Consider the following 24,265-nt stretch of genomic DNA (forward strand, 5'->3'; position numbering starts at 1 on the left):
GCTCTGCTTGCTCTCTGCGGCGGGGCTCGGGACGGTGTTCAGCGCCAGGGGCACTTCGGTTTTTGGAGGCGCACTCATCGCGGATGAGTGGTGGAAATGCAGCAGAAGCGTTTTGGATTGCCGACGATAGGCGGCGGCGTCGAATGGAGGCAAAAAAATCAGCTACGGCCGCTGGGTGTGCGAGCGCTTATGACTCGTAAGTTACGAGGGGCTGCCGCCGCCACGGAGCGATCAAGTGGTGCGTGGGCCGGCGAGTCCAGCGCAAGCCGGGTGGCTCGTTCAGGCCCGAAGAAATCACTTGTGTCGAGCATTCGTAAGACAGTTTGACGACAAATCAAATCTAGTGATTTGATTGGCGAATAGTACGACTTGCCAATTCTGTTGGCACTGCCAGGCGCAGAGTCTCTGCTAGGAAGGCCCGCGTTCCTCTTCGCTACTCTTTTTGATGCATTTCGTTGCCCGTCGTATCCTGACTAATATCGGGCGCAGCATAGTAGTGGTAGTAATGATTGGCGGTTCGATAGAACTGTGCGGAAGAGCGCTGCGACACCAACAAACTCCCCCTACATATTTAAAACACCACGGCGAGCTTAGATCGTTTAGATTTCCTAGTACTACAGTAGCAAGCCGAACAAACTGGTAAGCGCCTTCAGCCGGGCTGATCAATTACATTAGCTTGGCATTTTTCATGTATTCCCGAGTTTCCCCGCTCATTTGACTCTTAGAGGCCCTCATGTCGTTTGCGACACCACCAACAGCTTGCCTACACGTGGCCGCGGGTGAGGTTGGAGGTGTCCACTACCGACGTAGGTGGAGCTGCAGCAGTGTGCGCCTCCGGGAGTAAGGCAGCCAAGCAAACCGCAACAAATACAAATACCAAGACTGGCTGACGCTGCCTTGTTGCTACTACAAAACAGTTCATTTCATGGCTTTGGTAAGATCCCATAATGTATTGAATGTCTACTCCCTCGCGTCCTCCGACAACGCCTCGGTGCGGAGCATGTGTGCGCGCTCGTCGTGCATTGTTTCGCTCGGAGGCGTCCTCAGAGGACACGACAGGGTTCGTGGGCCGCACTACCGGAGGAAGAGGGGCTCTATTTGGTTATGCATTAACTAGAATTCACTTTAAAGCCCTGAACGTTTTGTTTGTCAAGTTGGGCTAATGGTTCGGGTGCATTTATTTCTTAACCATTCTCAAATAAGCGTGTACATTGTAGTTGGCAGTAGGGCCGCACTACCGACTACATGTTCGTGCTTGTGAGCGCCTTATTTCGTGGGCTCGACTTTAGGTGGCACGAGCAATTCAAAAACGGCAAAGCGGTTGTCCTCGGGTTCCTACATGCTCAACGGAGGAACGCACGCAACGACACTACCCTCTTTCGTGCAGAAAGTTTTGGCCAATCGCATGGTGCAAATTGTTGTCCGACAAACTGTCTTACGTTTTGACAGACAAAATACAATGTAATCACTGGTATACTAAAACCAAGATGTAGCCAAAGTGCGTTGATTGCAAAACGTAAGTCACTTTGTCTTACGGTAGGCTCTCTGGGGCTAAGTATCGTCTTACGAAAGAGCATGAATCGCGCGTGAGAGGCTGGGAATATTTTTGCAGCATATGGATATAGGATCAGGTCGTAGGATCTCAAGGAGAATGCGTTTGTCACTACAGATTGTAAGGATAAACCGTGCAATCTACAAACTTCAACATGGATACGAAGAGATGTTTGGGCGGGTCCAAATTTAGGATCTACTCTAATTTGGAATCCACTCATATGAGCCTCCCTAAAAATGCGCGAATCCAAAATGGCAAACGTGAATCTAGTTTTTGGCTCACCGGCAGATTAGGCCCAGTTTTTAGAACATTCAAATTCTAGAAACGGGGCAGATATTATTGTGTTTGTATTTCGAACCCCATTGTGTTGCATTTATGTTGACACCCACTCGCCCACCAGCCCCGGCGCTACTTCTGTTTTGTATGCCTTGCGATCAGGGCTGATTTGAATATGTTTGTTCGGCACTAAAAATCTATTTTTCCGCGCTCAACCAGAGGCGCTGTTGTCATCGGTTTCCCCAGATAAAGCTCGGAACTACCTACCAAGATCCAGGGCAGTAGCAGGCAGTGGCGGGGCCACATCAAAAGTGTCGGTAACTACCTTTTTTGCAAGTCTCCGTTCTAGATTTAGACCGTTCTAAAAATGGGCTCGTTTTGCCGGTGAGCTAGTGTTTCATCAAGCTGCGTTACCATTTACGAACTCAGCCAGAAAGAGGTTGAAGACGACTGATTCAGGCAGCCTGGCGACACACGAATGTAACGGAGCCGATGCTGCGCTCGATGGGGCGAGCAACTGTAACATCTACAGTAGCACCCTACAGGTAGAAGTTTAACACCAGCACACACTAGTGAAGAGATGGTACCAGTGAATGTGTGCACCACTTTGAACGCGTATGCCGTCTCGATGTTCAACAATGGTAGGTCAGTTACCTCGAGTTTTAAAATGGAGACTATCTTGCAGTGCTCAGCGTTGCTGTTATTTAAAGGCGTCTGCGACTGCAGCCGCAGCTCGAACAAATGCGTCGTTTGACCACCGCCCTCACCACTCTCATGACAGTTTCATCTTCAAAATGCTGCTGATGAAAGTTTTGCTAGCACCAAACAGGCGGATACGCTTTGGATTCTATTGGCTCGAGGCACTCGTCCTTTGCGTTCGCAACGCGATGCCCTTGACTGAGTCAAGTCAAGTCGAGTTCGTAAATGGTAACGCAGCTTGATGAAACACTAGATTCACGTTTGCCATTTTGGATTCGCGCATTTTTAGGGAGGCTCATATGAGTGGATTCCAAATTAGAGTAGATCCTAAATTTGGACCCGCCCAAACATCTCTTCGTATCCATGTTGAAGTTTGTAGATAGCACGGTTTATCCTTACAATCTGTAGTGACAAACGCATTCTCCTTGAGATCCTACGACCTGATCCTATATCCATATGCTGCAAAACTATTCCCAGCCTCTCACGCGCGATTTCTTCGGGCCTGAACGAGCCACCCGGCTTGCGCTGGACTCGCCGGCCCACGCACCACTTGATCGCTCCGTGGCGGCGGCAGCCCCTCGTAACTTACGAGTCATAAGCGCTCGCACACCCAGCGGCCGTAGCTGATTTTTTTGCCTCCATTCGACGCCGCCGCCTATCGTCGGCAATCCAAAACGCTTCTGCTGCATTTCCACCACTCATCCGCGATGAGTGCGCCTCCAAAAACCGAAGTGCCCCTGGCGCTGAACACCGTCCCGAGCCCCGCCGCAGAGAGCAAGCAGAGCGAAGCAGAGTAGAGCGTGCTTCGCGGCAAAGGTTTATCTGGCCTTGACTCACGATCAACAGCTGGCTGGCTGCTCACCGCGCTTTGGCCCTGCTCAACAAGATACGCGCGGGTCGCTCGCTCACTTAAGCACCTCCTCCCGACACGCTGCGCTGCCCTCGGTGATGACCCGGATGTAACCGGGCGCCAATGGTAGAGTGTAGCCCAGACGAACGCGACTGCGTCTGTCGCCTTTGTGTGGACTGGGCGGCCGTTTGTTGTTGCGGCGGTTTCTGGTGCACGCTGCAGTGCTTATCTGGGACGGCCAGCCACGCCCACGCCCGCGCTAAGTTTTGCCTGCAGGTGGGAGTACCTGTCGTGCTCGCTCTACGTACGTCTGTGTGGATGTATGATTGCCTCGCGACGTCGAGCTCTTCTAAACCCCGCTCGTGCAGAGAGCGAGGGAACCGCCGCGCCGGTCCAGCCCGCGTCAAGCCTGCTGTTAACCCGCGCAGAACCTTCGCCGCCCTGAACCACCGTGATCTCGGCCATAGCCATATATGCGCCTACAGCTCCCTCACAATAGCCCCCACTCCACAGCACGCTGGGCTGCCTGCCGTTCGCGCACTCGGTTGCGGTGCTGCTGCCGCTGCTCTTATCTCGACCAAGACAGCAACGGCAACGGCAACGGCAACGGCCGCGCGTTTCCTCTGGTCGCAAGCGACTCTGGAAATAGAATTCCAAATCACTCGGCGCCCATCTCCGCAAAAAGAAGGCCGTGGAAGCTTGCAGCTAACGAAACTCCAGACGGGCGATCCTAAACTTTTTGGCCTTACAAAGCCCCTGCTTTTGTTAGGCCCATTCTGCAACCAGCCGCGCCCGCCCCAGATCTCTCTCGATGGCGACGCCCTCGCTGCGCCGCGACCAGCCCGCGCTGCGCCTGCCGCCACCTCCCACCGCCATGGCCTTCGCCGCCTCGCCCTCGCCGCACCAGCACTGGCGAGTCGCCGGGCAGCAGGTGTCCAGATTTAGAAGCGTTCCAGATGCCGACGTGTTCCCGCCCCCTCCTCCTGGTGCTGTTGCTGCTGCCCCAGTGCTGCCGAGGATCGCGTCACTGCTGAGCAGCAGCGCCACTCGAGAGCCCAGGAGACCGGAGGAGAGCCAAGTCGCCCTCTCTCGCAAGCGGAAACTGCCCAACGAGGAGCTGCGAGGGGTGCGAGAGCAGTCGCCACGTGCAGCTGCAGCTGCGAGTGCAGGTCTGCAGCTCTACGCTACGTCAAGGACAAGTAACAACGCGGCCCCCAGGACGACAGTGTTTAGCCACCAGCCGCAGCCGCAGGGCGAGAGGATCCGCCGCCTCGCGTCTTCGTCGCCTCCTTCCTCCGACTGGGAGAGTCGCTACGCCAGCGTGTCCAGCCGAATTCCGGCGGTAGCCAGCGCCATGCGTCAAGCTGTGTACAGGGAGTTCGGGCCCAGAGCCGTCGGTGCTTCGTTGGCTGCAAGGCAACAGCATCAACAAGAGGAGGAGGAGGAGGAAGGAGACGAGGAGCATGAAGCGGCGGCTGTGCTCGTGTCGTCGTCGTCCTCCTCCTCAGAGCCTCGGAGCCGCGTGCCGACGTCGGCGGAGATTTCCAGCCGCTACTTGGCCCGCGATCCTCTCAGGGGGCGGACGCCCACCCAGAGCGACTCCGCAGAGCGTCGCCGCCTGTACTACCACCACAGCATCGACCCGCACAAGATCCACGAGATCCACGTCCCGGCCGAGATCCCAGTGGTGACGCGCTACCATGACGATCTGCCCAACAGCAGGAGGCACAGGATGGCCAGCAGGTACCACCACCTCCACCACCGCGAGGTGTCTCCGCCCCGCGCTCGCCCGCTCTACTACGACCGCGCAGAGGCGGAGGAGATGATGCACGTGATGGCCCAGAAGCGGCGTCGAGTGTCGCCCTCTGCTGCCGCTCCCAGTCCCTCAGCTCAGCCCCGCCAGCCGCTGTACGAGTCGCAGCACGGACTCGCAGTCCTCGAGACGTCGAAACCCCTCATGCGTCCACGCTACGTCGCTAGCAGGGACAACTCTGCAGTGGAGAGCGCGTCTCGACGGCGCTACGTCCGCGGTAGTGGCTCAATGGACTTGGAGCAGGTGGACTCGCCTCTCTCTGCTGGCTCAAGGATCAGCTACAACAGCAGCAGCGGTAGTGAGGGCCTCGTGAGGACGAGCGTCGCTGAATCAAGCCCATCTCCATCCCCAAGAGGCCTCGTTGTTAACACGGAGAAGACCGCTGTCGAGCACACGCCCCTCACGACGCTCGTGCTCAAGTCCAAGGAGTTCCTCAAGTCCAAGAGCCTCGTACGCAACCGCCACGACGAGATCGACTGGGTCGCGACGTTCTTGAAAGTGGGCTTCGACTCATCCAGCATCTACGCGCTCATGTGTCCGCTGCGCAAGGGCCGCTGGAAGTCGGAGGAGGAAAAATACACGATGGGGCTGCTACGGCTCATCGAAAACGGCACGATCCTCCTGCGCCACGGCCAGAGCATCCGCGGCTACATCGGCGAGAAGCTGCACAGCGACGACATGCGCGTGCTCAAGAAGCTGAGCAACTGCAAGATGTTTCACTTCGCCAAGCTCATCAACCCGCGGCTCGCGCAGGAGGAGAAGATCGACATGACGGTGGCAGGGGCTCGGGAAGGCATGGAGCGGCTGGACCAGCTCAAGGGCGAGTTCCTGCGCTCCGTGCAGCTGGAAGCGCTCGTGGCTGTTCGCAAGTACCTCAGTGACAGCTCTCTGCGCGATCTACTCAACGTGCGCGCGTAAGCCCCCTGTTAGTTGCTAGGAGTTGTGGCGGTGGTCGTAGTAGTTTTCGTGTATTCTAAAGCGTAACGAAATGAGTTGCGAGGTTGTCTTTCTTTCACTTTCTGTTCCGATGGTTCGAGCTCGAGTGACTTTGCCAATCGTTCACTGACGGTGATAGTGCAACGTGAACGAGGGTGTCTACGTAGTGTCCACCGCGTCGACCTCCTCTTCTCATGCAGTACCATTGCCAAGCCATACATTAATAGCTCAAGGCTAACTACCGACGATTTTAGCTCTATCTCTAGCTGGAGCGCTCGCTTGTTGCTGCATTCGCACAGCTTCAACTCTTGTGTCAAGATGAAGCGCGCCGTTGAGGGCCACGCCGATGCCATTCCCACGCACAAGTCCACCTTCACGCTCCAGATCGACGCCGCAGTGGAAAGTGGCGCCTTCGAGGCTCCAGGCTTTCGCTTTCGTTTCCTGGATGGAACTAGGAAGCAGACCTCCGCCATCGGCTCTGGCTCCGGGTGGACCCCAGTGCATGACAGCGATCCGTTTGAGACTTCACCAGCCTCACCAGCGCGTTTCCGCTTCGAGCAGAGCTTCCCCGACGTTGCGATCTCCGAGGCCTTCGCGATGGCCCTCGACGACGACCCCGTCTTGTCCTTCTTCCTGTTCGATCACCCGGGGCTGGCAGGAGGTGGAGCCACACCACGCGGACAGGGCAAAGAGGCCAAGCCTTCAACGGGGAAAGCCCACGCAGCAGCAGCCGCAGCCCCAGTTGCTCCTCTGGCAGTCGAGTTCGCACCCAAAGCCTTCGCTGGGCTGTACGAGATGGACGTCAGCAGTTTACTGGCAGGAGCTCTTCACGTGAAGCAAGTGTGGGCTCTCTCGCCCAGCGCAGAGCAGGCGACGGGCGCTGAAGACCTCGGAGGCAACGTGTTCTGGTCGAAGCTTGCTCCGAGCGAGATCCAGCCACCGGCCCAGAGCCTCTGCGTGATGCCATCGGCCTCTGGTCTGACGTATCTCTCCATCCAGGTCACTGTCGACCGCCCCGTGCTAGCTGGTGAGCTCCTGAAAAGGCTCAACCCGCTCACGATCACCATCGGAACGGCTCGTCGACTGCCTGGAGCTGTGAGCCAGGGAATCGGAACGGCGTCACCTCACTTGGCCCTCCAACGCTACTGCAAGCCAGCGTTCGCACTGATCCACTTCTTCCCCGACCAACTGCAGTCGTCGTCCAGTCTAGCGGCGAATACACCGCAATCTCACTCAGTCCACCGCCTGCTGCTGACTCCAGGGCAGCGCCAGGTAAATACCAAGATATCGACCACTTTATGAATGACGGCAACAACTAACCATTCATGGCATGTCGTTGATGAGCAGAGCGAGACGGTCCGGTGGAACGCGAGTGTTACGCTGCTTTGCGGGCGCTTCGACTCCTTGGAGCTGGTTGATGCGATTCGGTTCGGCGCGCTGACCGTGGAGATCCGGGATCGAGACTTAAGGCAGGAGGAGACGCTGGCTCGGTTCCAACTGAAGTGGGAGAGTTTGTACACGACGGGGCTCGATCCTGGCCTAGCACAACAAGACCCACCGTCGTCCATCTTGTCATCTCGTAGCGACTCAAACCAGCCTCTCACTCCTACCACCACGTCAGCTCCTGCAGCCAAGCCGATGGAGCTTTCAGTCGTCGACGATATCGCCCGTAGCGACTGGCGGCAGATGCTGGCAAACTCGGATCGTCTCTTTCCGTTCGGCCTGGCAAGATTCCGACTCGTGGAGCTTCTCAACACTGCGAAACAGAGCATGGGCGGCATGAGAGCCGACAGTGACAAGCCGTACATGGGGCTGAAGCTCACGACAGACATCATCGCTATGAAGCGGCGTGCGAGTCCTCTCGGCACAGCAACCTTAAGCGAGGAGAGTGAGCTCCCAGCGACTGTCGACTTGTCCCCACTGGAAAAAGTAATCCGCGAGCCAGGAGCGTACGTGACCACCGGCGCCTCACTCAGCATCCGACTCGTTCTGCAATCTCCGACCGAGGTGGTGAGCTCAGCAACTCCAGAGGATTTAACCGCACGCGTGGACAGTGAGCCCCCAGCCTCACTAGACGAACAAAAGCCGCCCAGTTCACTTAAATTCTCCAGGATCGTTGTGATCATTCCGTACAAGGACAAGGTGACTCTGGGGGAAATCACCAAAGCCATGACTACAGTCAACTTGAAGGCGCTGCCTGGGGTCCCGGTTCGCTCGTACCAAATGACAGAAGCCGAGAAAATGGACTGCGAAACAGGCACATTGGACGTGATCACGGGCACCCAGATCATCGACAGTCAGTTCCGCATGATCATCCTGGAAGGTCTGGCCGACCAAGGCATGAAGTTCTTGCACGAGCAGCTCCAGCGGAAAGGGCCGAACGACCCCCAAGGCTATCGGATGTTCAGCAACGACCAGCTCCGCTTCACGCGGCGGCTGTACACTGTGTTCGAGATCGACGTGAAGCGGATCAAGCTCCGGTATCCGCTCCCTCTTCTGATGACAACGCCCGACATCTACATGCGAACCAAAGTGTCCGAGAACTGTCACCAGGCTCTCGCTCGACTGGCGGATATGCGGAAAGTCCAGCGTCTGATTGAGGTGAAGCACCTGGATCTCTTCCCCACGGCGCAAATGCTGCTGGAAGTGGAGAGCAAGTATGGTGAGAGTATCACGCTGGAAGACATCCACGGCTCAAGCGACACCAAATCCAGCGTGTCCTCCAAATCCGAGGTCAACAACAACGTCGGAGAGCAGCAGACTAAGGCGAAAGACGGTGAGCACACTGTCGGCTCCACAAGACACCGCAGCAGTCGGCTTAAAGCGCCGACGGACTCAACGAATGCGAGCTTCGAGCAGTCCCGTCGGAGTCGCGTTGAGAAAAACTTCCTCCTCGAGCGGAAGAACCAAAGCGACCAGGTGAAGGCCGAGTACACCGAAAAGAAGCAGATCGCTGAGATGCTGGAGGACAAGTCGCAACTTCCCGTTTATCTGTACAGCGGCCAGAAGCTTCGGGTGAGCGTGTTAGAACTTGTGTGTGAAACTCGACGCTTGTGTCTAACACTTGTTTGGTTCTTGCTTGGCATGGCAGACCCAGGACCTCCTCCAGGAGAAGCAGCGCGAGAGATTGTCCAAGGACCGCCATGCCACTTACACGTACAGTCGTGAATTCCAGTCGCTTGCACTCAGCATGGTCAACCCGGAGGCACTGCGGCAGACGGAAGAGCAGGAAGATCGCAAGAAATGGACCACGCAGCGCGGCTTCATCTACCCGGCGCCTCGCCAACCAGCAGAGTACTACAAACACGCAAATGCTCCGAGTGAAGCTCGATGCGAAGACCTCCGTCAGCCATTCGTCGACAACGTCAACCACCCGAAGCCTGTATCGCGAGACTCCGGCGAGCCTGGAAGCCGGAAGGGGCCCGAGTTCTCCACCCTCCCGTCCAAGGACATGATATTTGGAGGAACAAACGGGGACGGCTCCGTGAACCCCGACTACTTCCGCAGTGTGCATCTGTGCGGCGAGGGGCTTCGTCTGGAGATGGAGGAGGCCCTCAAGAAGGAGCAGGGCGAGTGGGAACGCCGCCTTGTCGTCGACAAGAAGCAGCTCAAGTTCCTCGCACACGGGAACATCTGCAGTCTGCCCCGAGAAAAACCGTCTCAGCTGGACAAGATCTCCGATATCCTAAAGGGCCCCGCGCAGTCGAAGCCCATCCGGATCGTCAAGAATGCGACGCTGCCGAGCGGAAAGCGGGTCCCACTGGAGAAGGCACCCGTGACTATTCACAACCAGGAAGAGTACGCGGGCTGCGTAGCTGCCACATTCGCGAGCACATTGCGGCCATCTGACAGCAACCAGTTTGTGGCGACAGACGCCACGTCGGGGCAACCCAAAGACTTCTTCCCATCAACGACAAATATTTTGACGCCGCCAGTGAAGAAATTCATCACCCGGAAGGAAATCACTCCAGTGCGCGAGACGGAGAAGAGAGGGCTCGTCTGGAGGAACGAGTACTAAGTAGTGTAGCAGCGTAGCGAAATAGAGCAGCGCCTAACTATCAATCTGACGCAATGCTTCCCCCAGTAATGCGATCCGTTCGAGAAGCATCTGCACGATCTGATCATCTTCTTCCCCCGGTACCTCGCTATCCTCCACGCCTTCGTCATCTAGATCGAGCTGTGAGTTGCTGCCGGATGGTTCCTTGACGGTATCTGAAGCCACTGGCAGCTGAGGTATTTCCTCAGCGTTTACTGCTGTTGGAGGGCCCTGAATGCTGGTAGTTAAATCGGCGACTCCACTGCTTCCTTTCGCGTCGTCTGAGCGGCTCCCACTAGGCCCAATCGGAGAACTAGCCGCACTAAGTGGATTATCACTTGGTTCCTTGGTGCTCGCGCCGTCCTCCTCGTGCTTATCATCAACTGTCGCCGTCTCTTGTTGTTCACTTGAAGGATCGGAGAAAAAGTCATGTTCCCAGGAATGCACCACCAAGCTGACGAGGCTGTCGAGCGTCTTAGCTGTCTCGGCTGGAATGTGTTTATCTTGCCCGCGAGTGGAGGCACTGGAGTCGTGAGAAAGCCCAGGGAGGCTAGCATGTGACGAGGGCGACTTTAGATCCAAAGCTGGCTCAGGACGTGCAGGACTTGCTGTCTGGAGCAGTGGGAGCTCGGGCACTTGATCCGTCGAGCAGTGTTCCTGCGGCTGGAACGGCCTGCTCTGTTCTTCCTTAGCCGCGCATTTGTCCGAGAAGCTCAACTCGTCAGAATGATGAGCCATGGCCTGATCGTTTACTGCACCAGTATCGCTGTATTCTGCGGGTACAGCAGTGTCATTGCAGCGCTCCTGATCAGGCTCGGGCTCATGCCCCCGTGAAACGTGTGAGCCAACTGATGACCCGCTGGATCGCAGTCCTTTGTCCGTAAAATCCAACGAAGAAACTCCCGTTTGAAAACTCTTTGCGTCACCTCCTTCAGCCGAGCTCACGCTTTCCCTACTCACATTCAATGTTTCTTCGCTTCGGACCACCGGCGATTGCCAGTCTTCCTCCACTTTTTCCTCTCGCATCCCAGGCTCACGATCATCGGCACTCCGGACCGGCGACGACTTCACCTCGTCGCCGTTAAAGTCACGCTGTTGCTCCGTCGATCCCCAGCTAGACGTCGACCTCGCACCAAAACCCTCCAATGGACCGCCTCTTCTGTACGAACCTGGCGATAACGGAGGTTTCCTCCCCAGCTGCCTCCTTGGCTCCTCTCCCTTATCTATCGACAGCCGAAAGTCGATCAGCTTCAGCCCAGATGTAGAAGCAGCAGCCCCTGATGTTGTCGTCGACCCCCACCCGAGACGCCTGCGCACCCTCTCTATCACCTCCTCCGGGTCTTCTCGTTCTACCTCTTCCACCTCTCCGACCTCGTCCAAATCTACCGACCCCCACTCAACGGAGCCCCACGACTGTAGAACCTCTGCTGGCTCTGCCCCAGTCAGGACCTCGCCCTCTCGACTGGAATCGCTGCCCCAGACGCGCAATCGACGGCGCAACTTGCTCTCAACACTGTCGACGCTGCTGTCATTGCCCTCCCCCTCTTGAGGAATTTGAAATTCCTTCTCTTCGACCTCCTCGGTAGTCGTTTTCTCATCTATTGGTTCTTCTTCTTCTTCTTCTTCTTCTTCTTCTTGCTCGTCTTCGTCTGGGAAGGAGAAGACGTCGCCCGACGCCCACGTGGACGGACTGGGCGGCGGACTGCGCGCGTACCGAGGCGACTTGGTCCACCAGAAGTCGCCGCGTTGGGCCGCCACGCGCGCCTCTCGCGGCTGCGGCTTCTCGTAGCGGAAGCGCGCGATGTACTTGCCGATGGTCGTCGCCCGCAGCGCCGGCGGAGGCGACAGCGGAGGCGGCGGGGGCGGCGCCGCGTCCTCTGCCATGACTTTCTGATCTCAATTTTGCGAAACAAAATGCCCAAATGGGTGGGTCGTCTATGACATAAAACTCTTTTTAAGACTCTACTGAGATGAAAAGGGATTATGTCAGTTCAGACTCGGACACGTGCAGTCGATAGGTCTATCGACGCTTCCTTGTTCGAGGTCGTTTACTTGAGAAATCAACTTGGCAGGAGTGAATTCGTGTTCTAAAGAGAGTAAGGAGTTGCGAGCCGATCCGCAACAATCTCTCTATGGTAGCACTCGCCCTTCACGATCGACTGAATCCAGTCAAGGCCGACTGGAAGACGCGAGTAGTAGCTAGGGTATCCGGCCTTCTTGCAGTCAGCGCCCCAGCTAACCGAGCCAACCAAAACGTCGCCTTCAGGACGCTCCACGATGAGGGGACCGCCGTAGTCCCCCGTACACGAGGGCTCATTGCCCACGGCACGTGAACACATCAAGGTGTCGTCCACGAACGTCTGCTTGGAGCATTCTTCGTTGCTAATGAGCTGCACGTCCGCACGCTGCAGTTCGTGGGCGTGCTGGTCCGCCCCTCCAGTGTTGTACCAGCCCAGCTTGGTCACCGTCTCGCCCACCTTGATGTCCGATCCGTCCGCCGCACCGAGTGCGATGGGCTTGAAGGAGCTGGGCTTCTGCAGCTCCAGCACCACGTAGTCGTACGAGTATTGCGAGCTCTCGGAGTTGTTGGGGTGGCTGAGGATCCCCACGACCTTGATCTGCTCCCCATCTTCCGTGCCGTTATTGTAGTGCGAGCCGATCGACGCGTAGCGAATGTTGCCGCCAACGCAGGCGCCGCCCGTGAGGAGATGCTTGGGGGTAATGAGCGTAGCAGCGCAGAAGTTGTTGTGGGTCGCGTTCACTCGGAGACTAGCGACGTACGTCTTGGTGCCGATCGGGACTGTGCTGTTAGCGGGCTGCAATGACGTTCCGATGGTGCCGCTCGAGATGTTGCTTGGGATGAGGTCGCTGACTGAGACGTTGCTATAGCTGGATCCATCTTGGGCACCAGTGGGCAGCGAGCCGAAGACCAGCGCGACTGAGGCAACAGCGAAGACGGCAGACACGAGCTTCATGGCGAACAGTGCGGAGTTGGTTGAAAGGCAGGAAAAGCTCGAATGGATCAAGCAAGTACATAGTACAAGTACGGTACACGTCTGTGCATGATTCGATGTGGGCTGTGCAGACAGTGAAGCCAGGGATTTGGGCGCAGAAGAAGGCAATCACGCCCGATTTTCTACGATAACGTTTCTCTTGATTGCATGTTGTGACATGATTTGTCTTTATTGGAGGGACTCATGCCTTGGCGTTCGCTTCTCTTCGTGTTTCCCCTTACCATTATACAAATTGCCGGTGTTGCATGTGTCGTGAATCCGTTCGCGAAGAGTAGGCGCTCAAACGCCCCCAAATTATCTGACGTCGAAGTTCGACTCGAACCTTATCATTGGTGGCAGGCAGCAAGAGGCAGCGTTGCATTTTATTGTGTTTGTTGATCTTCAAAGCGTAACCGAGATCTTTCATCTTTCATATGGTGCACCAACGGAGGCATTGCTGGTCGATTTGTGCATTTGGCATCCAGGTTGTCACACTGCACTGCAGGATTGGCAACAATTCGTTGGCAATCCTCCTCATACAAAATCGAGAATGTGCAGATTTGCAAGTCATTGGTACGCAGTGACTTCTCCCCATCACGCTTTCTATCTCAAGACTTGTATTACTGCACCGTAGCGCTCTCTGCTGCATCAATTCACAGAGCCACTACAGATTCTACCGTGGGCTCCACAGCCACCGCCGTTTTTTTGCTTTTGCCATGATTAAGTCGACCGCAGTCTCCACCCTCGCGTTGGTCTGTGCCGCCTCCGCCGTTAGCGCCTACCAAGGACACGTTGAACGCGAGCTTATCCTCAGCGGTGAAGTTGTCCCCGCCGGAACCAAGACGTACGTCGCCGGCCTACGCATCAAGAGGGACTCAGACAGCTTGTGCGGTGGCACCCTCATCACCCCCACCCACGTCCTCACCGCCTCACATTGCGCGGCCTACGGATTCCACTGGGCCTCGATCGGAGAGCACTATCGGAATGGCACGGAAATCGGCGAGCAGATCAAGATCGTGTCGCTGATGAATCACCCAAACTACTCCGAGCTCGTCCGGAACGCAGACGACTTCATGGTCGTGGAGCTCGAGAGACCCAGCAAGTTCAAACCGGTCAAGCTCGCCGCGGCCGACGACTCGGACTTCAAACCGGGGAGGATGGCCACGACGATGGGATGGGGAACGAAAGCGGAGACGGGCGAGAACTTCTCGTACGAGCTGCAGCGCGTGGACGTCCCGTTGGCGAGCGATCAAGCGTGCGCAGCCTACGAGACGGTGGACTCGAGTATGGTGTGCGCTGGTGGCGAGGCAAACCGCGACTCGTGTCAGGGCGACTCGGGTGGCCCGCTCATTGTCGAGTCGGCTGAGGGTGACGATGTGCTGGTTGGCGTTGTGAGCTGGGCGAAGGACGATACATGCGGCAGGGCGGGCTACTACGGCATCTACTCTCGAGTGTCAAGTGCACGGGCGTGGATTGAGACCATCACGGGCGGTAGCGGCACTTGTCTTCCGTGATGCCAACCACTTATGAAAGCATCACCGATAAACAATACAACGTTCCGAGCTGATCTCAATTTTTTGCGATCGCTGTTCATTTTTTCCATGACAAGAAAGTTGGTGTGGAAAAGATGCATGGGATGGTTATTCTATATTCGGGATGGAAGTCATTGGTGTTGAAAAGATGCATTGGACCGATTTGCTATATACGGTGCGCACCGTGCGCACCGTGCGGTACGATACCGAGCATACCGCACCTATATGCAGGGGGGGGGGTGTTCCAAAAAGGACACCTTTTTCGTACTTTGTGGGGTGTCCCTGTGTCAAGTCTGAGCCAAATTGCCTTGGCGCCGGGTGTGACTTAGCCGGGGCCATGCCTTCTGTCACCGGTTCTCCCACCGGTTGGCCCTGAGAGTCTCAAGCTACGTCAAGCTGGACGAGACCAAGGCGCGTGAACCTCGGACTGAAGAAGCTCATCCAGGGAGCTGAGCTCGCAGATGAACTGGTCAAGCTGGAGAAAGCCAGAGGAGATCAACACGATGCTGCAGTCTCTCCAGGTTTCGTCCGCAGAGGCGACCAAGTCGCTCAGATCAAGGCGATATGTGAGGAAGACGCGGCTCGTATCTCGGCTGAGAAGGAGCTGTGCGAGCACCATGTTTGGCGGTGTGATGATCCTGTTCAAGCTGCCGCTGATCCCGGTGAAGCAGGTGAAGCTGAACGTGGCCAAGCAGGAGATCGACTACTTAGAGACGTCCTTCTCGCCCTACGCCCAATCGATGATGAGCGACTCCGACTTCCTCAAGAACGTGCAGAACTTCGGAGCAAGGATATGAACAACGAAGAGACTATCGAGCTGCTGACTCCGTTTCTGGAGCTCCAGGGGTTCCAGCAGAGTGTGATGAAGAACGCCTCGCTGGCAGCCGAAGTGTTGTTGCTCTGGTCGTGGCGGGTGTCGAAGAGGACATTGATCCGATGCTGGACCCGGTGCTGGAGAAGCAAATCATCGTCAAAGGTAAGAGCATGCTGATCAACGTATCGGACAAGAACATGGAGTTTAACCCGGCCTTCTCCATGCACTTCATGCTACAGGCCAAGACCACCGTGATCTACGCAGCCTACTTCTTCCAGCCGTGCGAGGGAAATAAATTACGTGCGACGCAAGTTTATTGGTTGAAAGCCTGCCCATCCCAAATAAGTTTTGGCACAAGACTAGTGTACACTAAACCAAATATGTATGCACCGCTCTTGTAAAAGTATTGGTACAATCTCTTGTGTACAGTTTCCCTTAATTGTATAGTACGTGATGAGGCTGACACCCAGAGTACAATTGAGGACGACAGTGCAATTGAGGACGACAGTACAATTGAGGACGACACCTAGAGTACAATTGAGGACGACCGATTCAAGTGTAGCTACGCCGTCTCAACAGTATAACCTTCATTTCAGCTTTTCTGTCGGAACCGGCAAGTCGTCAAGTCGCGCCCATGGATCTCCCAACAACCAGTCCGCTCTATAACGCTGCTATCGCCGCTGCCAAGTTCGCAGATCAGCGCTTAGAAGCCCGGACACCGACTGACTACAACGGTAGTCTTCAGCGATTCGCAAAGTTCTGCCAAAGCCAAGGTTATCCAGACCTGCTGAAGCATCGGTTTGTGGAGCTACCAGGCGTTATAGCAGCCTACATCAACGAGCTCGCGACTGCAAACACAAGCCAATGGCCCGCCGAGAAGCTTCGCGCAGCGCTCTGTTGGCACTACACCAAGCCGGAAATGCTTGCGGGTGGTCATTCCCACGATCGCTGGGTAATTGATACAGCTCAGGACGGAGCACTTGTTCCCCGCGGAAACCCAGCTCGATCAGCCGCCATCACCCAAATCCTAGCTAGGCTCAGCAAGTCTAAGAAGCGTGAAAGGACACCCAAGCGTGCGTCTCCGATGTCGCTGACAATGCTCACGAAGATGATGGCCTTTCTGGAGTCCAACTCAATGTTGAACGAGACTATGAGGATTTGGTTCTCAGCGGTCTGCTCGCTCAGCTTCTATGGAATGTGTCGTATCAACGAAGTTCTGCTCATGAAGAAAGGCGGCATCCAGCTCGGACTGCAACGTAAATCCCGTGCAAACGGCACAGAGATCTGCTTCGGCTGCTTCACCATTCGTGACCGAAAGACAGACCACGACCCACTCGCCAGTCGGACGTATTCGCTGCACCATCTGCCGAAAGAGGAACGAGCTGCCGAGGCGTTGACGAACCTGGAGAGGTGGTTCGCATACGCGCGGACAAAACTACACCATTCATGGCGCGATAGTGACTATGCTTTCCCATCGCTGACGAAGATCCCACGTGGCTGCAGTAAAAAACTAAAGCCCGGTGCGACCGCTTCTACCAAGACTACCTCCTTTGCAAACGTCGGTGTAAAATGGGGATCGCCGATGTCCGACACCAATTTCACGCAGGTGCTGAACATCGTTGCTGAGGCGGCTGGGATCAGCCGGAATTTGCTCGGCGACGAGATCTGGTTCACATCGCACTGTTTCCGGCGCGGGGGTGCCCAGTACAGGTTCATGTTTGCACCAGAGAAGCGCCGATGGTCGTTGAAGTTTGTAAAGTGGTGGGCGGGCTGGGCGCCTAGTGAGAAATCTGAGACAGTTACGAGGTATCTTTTGGACGATGTCCTCGATCGCGACGAAAACCAACTTGGTGACTCGTTGGCGCCCGTGTGGTGTAGGAAACACCAGATTTCGCGCGACCAACTCGGCTGGAGTGGTACACTGTACCGGTAGCTGAGCTCAGCCAAGTTCACCAGCTTATCCGGACACTTTATCCGGCTCAGCCGAGTTCGAAGAATTATCCGGATAGCTTATCCGGACCAGCCGAGCTCAAGCGTCGCCGAGCTCAGCGAAGAGTCGGCCGAGATCCAAAACCGCCCACTTTCATTTGGTATTTGTATAGGAACTTAGGAATAGTGGAGGCGCCCCTTCAGGGCGCCCGATAGAGATAACAAACAACAGAGCAGAATTTTCTAGGTCCACAACACGTGTACACGTTTCGGTAAGTCCCTGCACGGGGCTGGATTATGTCTGCTGCCGGTACCCGAGAGGCATAGCTTGTAGGGTACTCGGCTGGCAGCGCCAAGAGATTAAGGTCGGCCCGGGTTGGGCGCGTGTCTCGCCAAGCGCGAAGGAAAAGTCTCGCCACCGCTGCGAGCCGGTGTTCCCGTACGTCCCGGGCACTGATTGCTGAGTCGAGAAGCCTTTGCTCTCGGCGACCTGTAAAAGCGCTCCGTGCGCGGTCGTCCATCCTTTGGTGGAGGGCACAGGGTTAAGTGAACGGAGGCCGTCGAACTCGGCGGCTCTCCGGAGGGGTGATCTTGGTTGGCAGGTCTCGACGAAAGGCGAGACACCCGCTGTCCCGGTTGGGCCGAACCGCTCGGGGGCAACTTGGCGCAGGCCAACAAAGCCGACCAGCTCGGCTATTGTTGTGTTTGTAACCAAGTTACGACAACTGACGATTGTGTGTGTACTAACTGGTGCCGCGACCCGGGAACAGGGGTGTGCTTGTGTTTCGTAGGTACCAGCTAACCAAGGTTTGAGAAGAAGAGAAGAGAAGAGAGTGTGAAGATGGTCAAGGGAATTGTTACGCCGAGTCCAGCGACGGTTGGAAGTAACTCGGCTGGACTGACCAACTCGGCGGACTCGGCGAATGCGATGATCACGGACGCGACGGTGGGCGAGGCGCGCACCGTCCAGTTCGATGAGGAGGATGCCCAAGACCAAGAAAGTGAGGAAGATGTTGAGGATGAGTATGAGGAGAAAGCCGAGCTACTCGGCGAAGTCGACGAGTTGTCGCTGCAAGTCGGACGAATGGGTACCCCACGTCCAGTTGTGCGCAACCTGGCGGCCGAGCTCGGCAATGATACGGACGACGAAGATCAAGCCGCCGCTCAAGGGGAACGTCCGCCCCTGATCCCGCGAGCGACGAGGAATGCGGATACGCCAAGTGCGAACAAGGTTCTGGGCAGGCTAGGAGAGGAGATGCGAGCTCAGAGCGAGTGGATGATGATGTTTGCCCCAGTGGCGATGGCTCAGGCGAGATGGCCGGTGCTGGGGCCCGAGCTGACTCAGCCGGTGAACAGCACCGACATCAACCAACTGGTCGAAGACACGGTGTTGCTACTCAAGGCGATGGGGTTCCGGTGCACGAGCCGACCCAACAGCCTACTACTCGGCGATTGGGACCCCAGCCGAGCTTCACGCGAAATCCTCAAGTGGAAGCGTCGGTTGAGAGTCTCGTTTGGTCTCGAGCGGGGGGCCGTCGGAACTCGGCAGACTATTGCGAAACGAGTGGCTGATACTCCGAAGACCGTCGAAGACCCCAGCAGGATTCCCCTGCCGAAGACTCCCGAACGCAAGAGAGCCGTGGTGTTCCGCTCGACTGAGGGTACGCCGTATTTCGAAGATTCGCATATGAAGACGCCAACGCGTGGCAAGCAGCCAAGTGGACGCTACGCTGAGTTGTTTGACGCTGCAGACACAGCCGAGCTCAGCGACAGCGACGATGGGCGCGAGTACCTGAACTCGGCTGAAGAGTCGGTGAAGGACGTCATCAAGCACCTTAGCTTCGATGACGCTGAAAGTGATCGGACGCAGTACTTGGAGGTTCGCACCCATGCGTCCCTCGACAAGATCCCTATGTTCGAAGGCAAACGTTACCGACTGGATGACTCTCTCCAGTGGCTTAAGCGGTTCATCTACGAGATGAAGGGAACTCGGCTGGCGCAAGACCTCTGGTATGAGCCATTCTCGCTGAAGCTGGAGCGAGGCGCGAAGAGCTGGTATCGCCAGCTCCCGAAGAAGACGCAATGGAAGTGGAGTCTGCTGAGCGAGGCATTTGCCGACTACTACTGTTCGCAGTTTGACCAGTCGGCACGAGCTCACTATTACTCGGCTCAGCGCAAGGACAACGAGCTGGTGTGTGACTTCCTCATTCGTCTCAACGGATATGCGAAGCCGGCGAAAATCCAGTACGAAGCCGGTGGAGCGGATGCTGCTGACCATGTGGAACACTTCCCGTTGCACTGCGGAGATGATGACGTCATGGATCTGCTCTATCCGCAACAGCTCACCGACATCAAGAAGGTCGAGAAGATCATCAACCAGAAGATCCTGGGGGAGCGCCGGAAGAAACAGCGCGACCGTCTCATCGGAAGCCGCAACCGAGATGCCAAGCGCACCGATTCGCCAAGGCACTCGGAAGCTCGGCGGAGTGAGCCGCGCCGAGATGACCGCCGAGATGACCGGCGAAGCCGACGCGACGATGGTCGAGACCGCCGACTAGCGACAGCGCTGCTGGAGGACGACCCGTATGAGCTGGCTGAGAGACGCCAATCCAATCGGCGATCCAACCTCTACGACTCGGACAGCGATCAGAGCGACGGCAGCCAGCCGAGCTACTCCGACTCGGCTGTAGACTCGGAAGACGATTACATCGACACCGGGTTCACCAGCGACCGCGACCGTAGATCAGGGGGCCGAGGGAACTCAGCTGGGACACCAAGGAGTGATCACCGCAGGGGTCAGCCGAGCTCGGCTGACCGCGCCAGTCGAGGATACGATCGGCGTGACCAGACTGGGCGGCGCAGTGACTCCCGTGAACGCCCCTCGTATGGACCTTGTGCTGCCTGCGGTGGTGCGAACCACTCCGTTCACTACTGCCGCCGTCGCTGCAAGTTCTGCAAGCAATTGCACGATGTCGGTCAATGCGAGCTGTTCCAGCGCTATGAGAAGCTCGCCACATTTGTCAAGTCCAATGTTGACAAGTCCAAGTTACCTGAAGACCTCCAGGACCTCTACACGCCGAGTGATTTAAACTCGGCGGCCCGCCAACACTGACCGGGTTGGATGATACCGGGCTGCTACAGTCAGCCGAGCCGGCAGTACAGGCGAACTTTGTGTTTGCCTTTGTGGGTGAGGCAGGAAGGCCCGAGGACCGAGAAGACGACGTATTGGATTGTGAAAGCGATGGATTTGATTGTGAGCTCGGCGAGAGTGGAGAAGAAAGCCGAGCGAGATTGTGCAGTGCAGTTGCGACTCAGCGATCGACGGATGTGACCACAGCCACCAGAGTTATGAAGCTGCTCCCTGGGGAGCGACTCCGCTGGTGGTCGTCACAAAAGTTTGACCGCCGAGTTCGGATGAGAGCTCTCATAATGGGAGCGGTGAATGACCAGCGTACGAAGATATTGCTTGACACCGGCGCGAATGTGTCGGCAGTAAGCGAAGGGTTCGCGAAGAGGCTGCGGTTAAAGCGGTTCACACGCCAGGATCAACAGATTGGCGTTCAAGGTATTGGGAAAGGCAAAGTGGCGACGATGTCACGAGCGATGGTGAAGGTGACACTTGGCTGGGAGGTCACGTATGAATTTGAAGTATGGATCCTCGATCACCACGCGGGAGTCGAGTTGATCCTCGGTACGGACTTCATGATTCCGGCTGGGATCCGCCTGGATCTGTACAACTCGATGGCGAAGTTACCAGATGAAGTTGTCCTACCTCTCGTGAAGTCCCAGAACTCAGCGGATGAACCGAAGGGCGGCCTCTACATCACAGACGGCCCGACCGAACCGGTGAATCTCGAGAGCCGAGTTCCCACCGAGTTCAGGCTGATGAGGAATCAACCAAGTGATGAAACACATGACTTCTGGGTACGCCGGACTAAAGACTGGGTACCGACCGTGGTATTCGACCGGCGTAACCGAGTGGCTCGAGTTCGCCTGACCAACCTTAAGCCGACTTGGACGTGGTGCCCAGCACATTTCCCAGTGGTTGCCTGGGCGCCGCATGGGGTGTTACCGCCCGATGGTTATGTCAGGCTGCACTCGGCGAAGTACAAAGATTGGCTAGTCATGGCCTACGAAGCGGCTATGGACAAGGATCTGCTGCAAAAGGAACAACGGCTGTACGCCGAGTGGCTGGCTCGACAGCCGTCAGCTGTGGACCGTTGAAACTACCCTGAACTGAAAGGGGTGACTACGTGGCCGTCTACCAAGAAGCGGGATTCGACACTGACTTGCGCCCAGCAATGGGAGAGGCTGGCCGAGTCGGAGGAGCGAGCCGAGGCAGAAGCAGTCGATAGTCCACCCTTGACTCTGACAGAACCAACGAACTCGGCTATCGCTACCCTAGCGCCTGAGGAAGTAACATTGAGCGCGGAGCCTACAGCTGACTTGGTCAATTGTGGCGAAGCACCGAACAAGAATTTCCAACTGCGATGACATCAAGCGACATGGTGGCAGAACGATAGGCAGGGATCAGGCTGCGGTCGCGGATCAAGAGGGTCTATCGAGAGATCTCAAGCGATTGGATAACGTCGACGCGTAAGACAACACATATGTCAAGACAGATTACGGGCGATCGCGCTTGGACTGCGGCGTGATTCGACGTAGACCCAAGCCCGGATCGACGACCAATCTCGCAGATCTAGGGCGGCCGAGGACAAAAGAGGACGGGTCGGCAGCGCACGGCAAATCGCACAGGTCATCGATCGGGAGTTGATCGCCGATCGCCGATCGGGATCGATCGTGGATCAGGAGGTGATCGTGGATCGGGAGCCGATCGGGGTCGATCGTGGATTGGGAGCCGATCGTGGATCGCCGATCGACCCGGATGGGAAGCACATGCGGGCGAAGCCAGGGCAAGAATCCAGTAATCGTTTGGTTGTAGGATGGTAGATGAGATGGCAGCGGTAGAGAGAGACCAGCTAAACATAAATCAGAACGCCATTTGCACAGAAGACCACAAGTGCCCTCAAGTCGTCAAGTCCCAGGAGCTACATTGGCCTCGGCAAGCATCGACACTTTTGGACAGTGAGTTAGTGGTACGGTTAAGACTGGATTAATACATTGGCCAGCTTGACCTACTCTAGCGATCTATTTCTTGTGTGCGAACCCCAGATCGACCGGATACTGCTTGGCCGGCGATCGTTTCTCCTCTCGATCAACCTCGATCCCGCTATAGGAAGCGGCAAGCAACCCAGGAAAGGAAGGAACACACCCGGAAAGGCAACTACAGGCCTTGGATCAACTCCAGGCCGACCGATCGGAGCGAACAACCCTCGATCGGAGCGTATACTCGGACGCAGAGCGAAGACTACCGCGCTGCTCCACAAACTATCCCCGCGTCACGCCAAGACACTCGATCTTCACCAAGTGCTGCATCTTCGGAGCCCCGAGAGAGCAGATCCAGCCCGCTGACGGGTACACAAGGTGAGAACAAGTTCAGCCGATCACGGATCGTTGGGGGACCCCCTCCGTTAGTCGGTGTTTGGGCGCTGGTGGGAAGCTCGATCAGGCCTTAACCAGATTTTGGCCGATCCCGCTACACCACAATGGTGCGCGTGCCCGGATCTTTTGGGGACTCCGGATTTCACCGTGAGTCCGTAGAAGATGCGCAAGTGAAGAAAAAAACCAGGGGAAGAGGCGTCGTCGGATATCGGATCGACGAAGACGGTGCTGAACAAAACGAGATCCGCGGATTGACAGAGTGCTCGGAGGACTTCTGTTGACGGAATCGAGGGTGATCTGGAGACAGATCTAGAAGCCAAACCTCAACATCCTCCCCAGGTCCCTTCGGGGACCCCGGTGGATCTTGGTGCGAACCGAGATTCACTAACAAAACAAACTAAGGCGGGATCGGACCGATACGCGTTCGCTGACTCGCCGACCAGGCTCGATGCGGACTACCTGGACGCGATCGCGGACAAGACCCAGATCGTGAGGAAGAAGCTGAGAGCGCCAGGCTTGGACGACGAAGATCCCAGACCGTCGGCGCTCGACTGGTCTGAGGCTGACCTGGATCGTCAGTATTACTTGAAGGAACTGCGAGATTTCTTGCGTCAAGATCCTGTCATGGTGATCGTGCGGCCAGAGCAGATCGACGACCCGAAGGGCCTGATCTCGGCCCGCCGAGTGACGGATAACAAGCTGATGGCGGTGAAGAACCTGCTCGGGCTGTTGAAGGAAGCCGGCTTCGTGGCTGGCGCCTTTGAAGCGAACGATCTTTTCGATCAAGATCTCGATGTGATCCAGACAGCGATTCAGACATTGGTCGACAAGTTGAGACCTTTGGTCGACATGATCGCGGACAGTCCGGACCCGAAGGTGCCAGATCCGGTGTCGCCGGCTCCAGTGTCATCGCCGCGAGTGGAGGCCACTGGGTACCGATCGTCGTCACCTTATGTCTCCGCAGCGGAACATGTATCGGATACGTCGTCTGAACCCCAACGAATGTCCCTCGGCCCTTCAGGATCTGCGATGTTGGACGCGCGATCACGGAGTCAACGTCAGGAACGCATGCGGTCAGGACCTCGGAAGCAGAAACCCAAGTCGACCGATCGGACCACCAGTGCTACTGGATCAGATGAGTCGAATGGCAAACTGGAGTCTTACTTTGAGGCTGCGATGGCTCGATTTCTGAAGGAACAACAGGCCACGGTGGTAACACCTACTCCAGTGGTCGACGACCACGTTGGATCGCGGGACGTGGAGATGGAATCAGCCGGATCGCCGGATCAAGATCTCTCTCAGTGGGAATACGATCCGGACGATATTGATCTAC

The 24,265-nt window shown here is 56.6% G+C and overlaps 8 protein-coding genes across 8 annotated transcripts; 6 read left to right on the plus strand and 2 right to left on the minus strand.

The window, feature by feature from the left end:
* Positions 1-5,202: 5,202 nt before the first annotated feature.
* PHYSODRAFT_532121 (hypothetical protein) lies at positions 5,203-6,108 on the plus strand (the record flags this gene model as incomplete). The annotated part of the gene is made up of 1 exon (XM_009540197.1): positions 5,203-6,108. One exon carries the CDS (start codon positions 5,203-5,205, stop codon positions 6,106-6,108), a length of 906 nt encoding a protein of 301 aa, XP_009538492.1.
* A 615-nt stretch (positions 6,109-6,723) lies between these two features.
* Positions 6,724-10,144, plus strand: PHYSODRAFT_319887 (hypothetical protein; the record flags this gene model as incomplete). Its single annotated transcript, XM_009540198.1, has 5 exons — positions 6,724-6,968; positions 7,077-7,398; positions 7,474-8,112; positions 8,212-9,141; positions 9,332-10,144. 5 exons carry the CDS (start codon positions 6,724-6,726, stop codon positions 10,142-10,144), a joined length of 2,949 nt encoding a protein of 982 aa, XP_009538493.1.
* Positions 10,145-11,093: 949 nt separating this feature from the next.
* PHYSODRAFT_248098 (hypothetical protein) lies at positions 11,094-12,046 on the minus strand (the record flags this gene model as incomplete). Its single annotated transcript, XM_009540199.1, has 2 exons — positions 11,094-11,114; positions 11,147-12,046. The coding sequence occupies 2 exons, from the start codon at positions 12,044-12,046 to the stop codon at positions 11,094-11,096; spliced, it is 921 nt and encodes a 306-aa protein (XP_009538494.1).
* Positions 12,047-12,249: 203 nt separating this feature from the next.
* Positions 12,250-13,137, minus strand: PHYSODRAFT_248097 (serine protease trypsin-like protein; the record flags this gene model as incomplete). The annotated part of the gene is made up of 1 exon (XM_009540200.1): positions 12,250-13,137. The coding sequence occupies one exon, from the start codon at positions 13,135-13,137 to the stop codon at positions 12,250-12,252; it is 888 nt and encodes a 295-aa protein (XP_009538495.1).
* Positions 13,138-13,871: 734 nt separating this feature from the next.
* On the plus strand, positions 13,872-14,725 carry PHYSODRAFT_566203 (serine protease trypsin-like protein; the record flags this gene model as incomplete). Its single annotated transcript, XM_009540201.1, has 1 exon — positions 13,872-14,725. The coding sequence occupies one exon, from the start codon at positions 13,872-13,874 to the stop codon at positions 14,667-14,669; it is 798 nt and encodes a 265-aa protein (XP_009538496.1). The 3' UTR covers positions 14,670-14,725.
* Positions 14,726-16,135: 1,410 nt separating this feature from the next.
* PHYSODRAFT_341847 (hypothetical protein) lies at positions 16,136-17,434 on the plus strand (the record flags this gene model as incomplete). The annotated part of the gene is made up of 1 exon (XM_009540202.1): positions 16,136-17,434. One exon carries the CDS (start codon positions 16,136-16,138, stop codon positions 17,432-17,434), a length of 1,299 nt encoding a protein of 432 aa, XP_009538497.1.
* Positions 17,435-18,271: 837 nt separating this feature from the next.
* PHYSODRAFT_248094 (hypothetical protein) lies at positions 18,272-20,542 on the plus strand (the record flags this gene model as incomplete). Its single annotated transcript, XM_009540203.1, has 1 exon — positions 18,272-20,542. One exon carries the CDS (start codon positions 18,272-18,274, stop codon positions 20,540-20,542), a length of 2,271 nt encoding a protein of 756 aa, XP_009538498.1.
* Positions 20,543-23,409: 2,867 nt separating this feature from the next.
* Positions 23,410-24,258, plus strand: PHYSODRAFT_399671 (hypothetical protein; the record flags this gene model as incomplete). Its single annotated transcript, XM_009540204.1, has 1 exon — positions 23,410-24,258. A coding segment is annotated over one exon (849 nt), but the record flags the coding sequence as incomplete, so codon positions are not given.
* Positions 24,259-24,265: the final 7 nt, after the last annotated feature.

This window comes from Phytophthora sojae (genome assembly GCF_000149755.1).
Source record: "Phytophthora sojae unplaced genomic scaffold PHYSOscaffold_14, whole genome shotgun sequence".
In the NCBI taxonomy this organism is placed as follows: domain Eukaryota; phylum Oomycota; class Peronosporomycetes; order Peronosporales; family Peronosporaceae; genus Phytophthora; species Phytophthora sojae.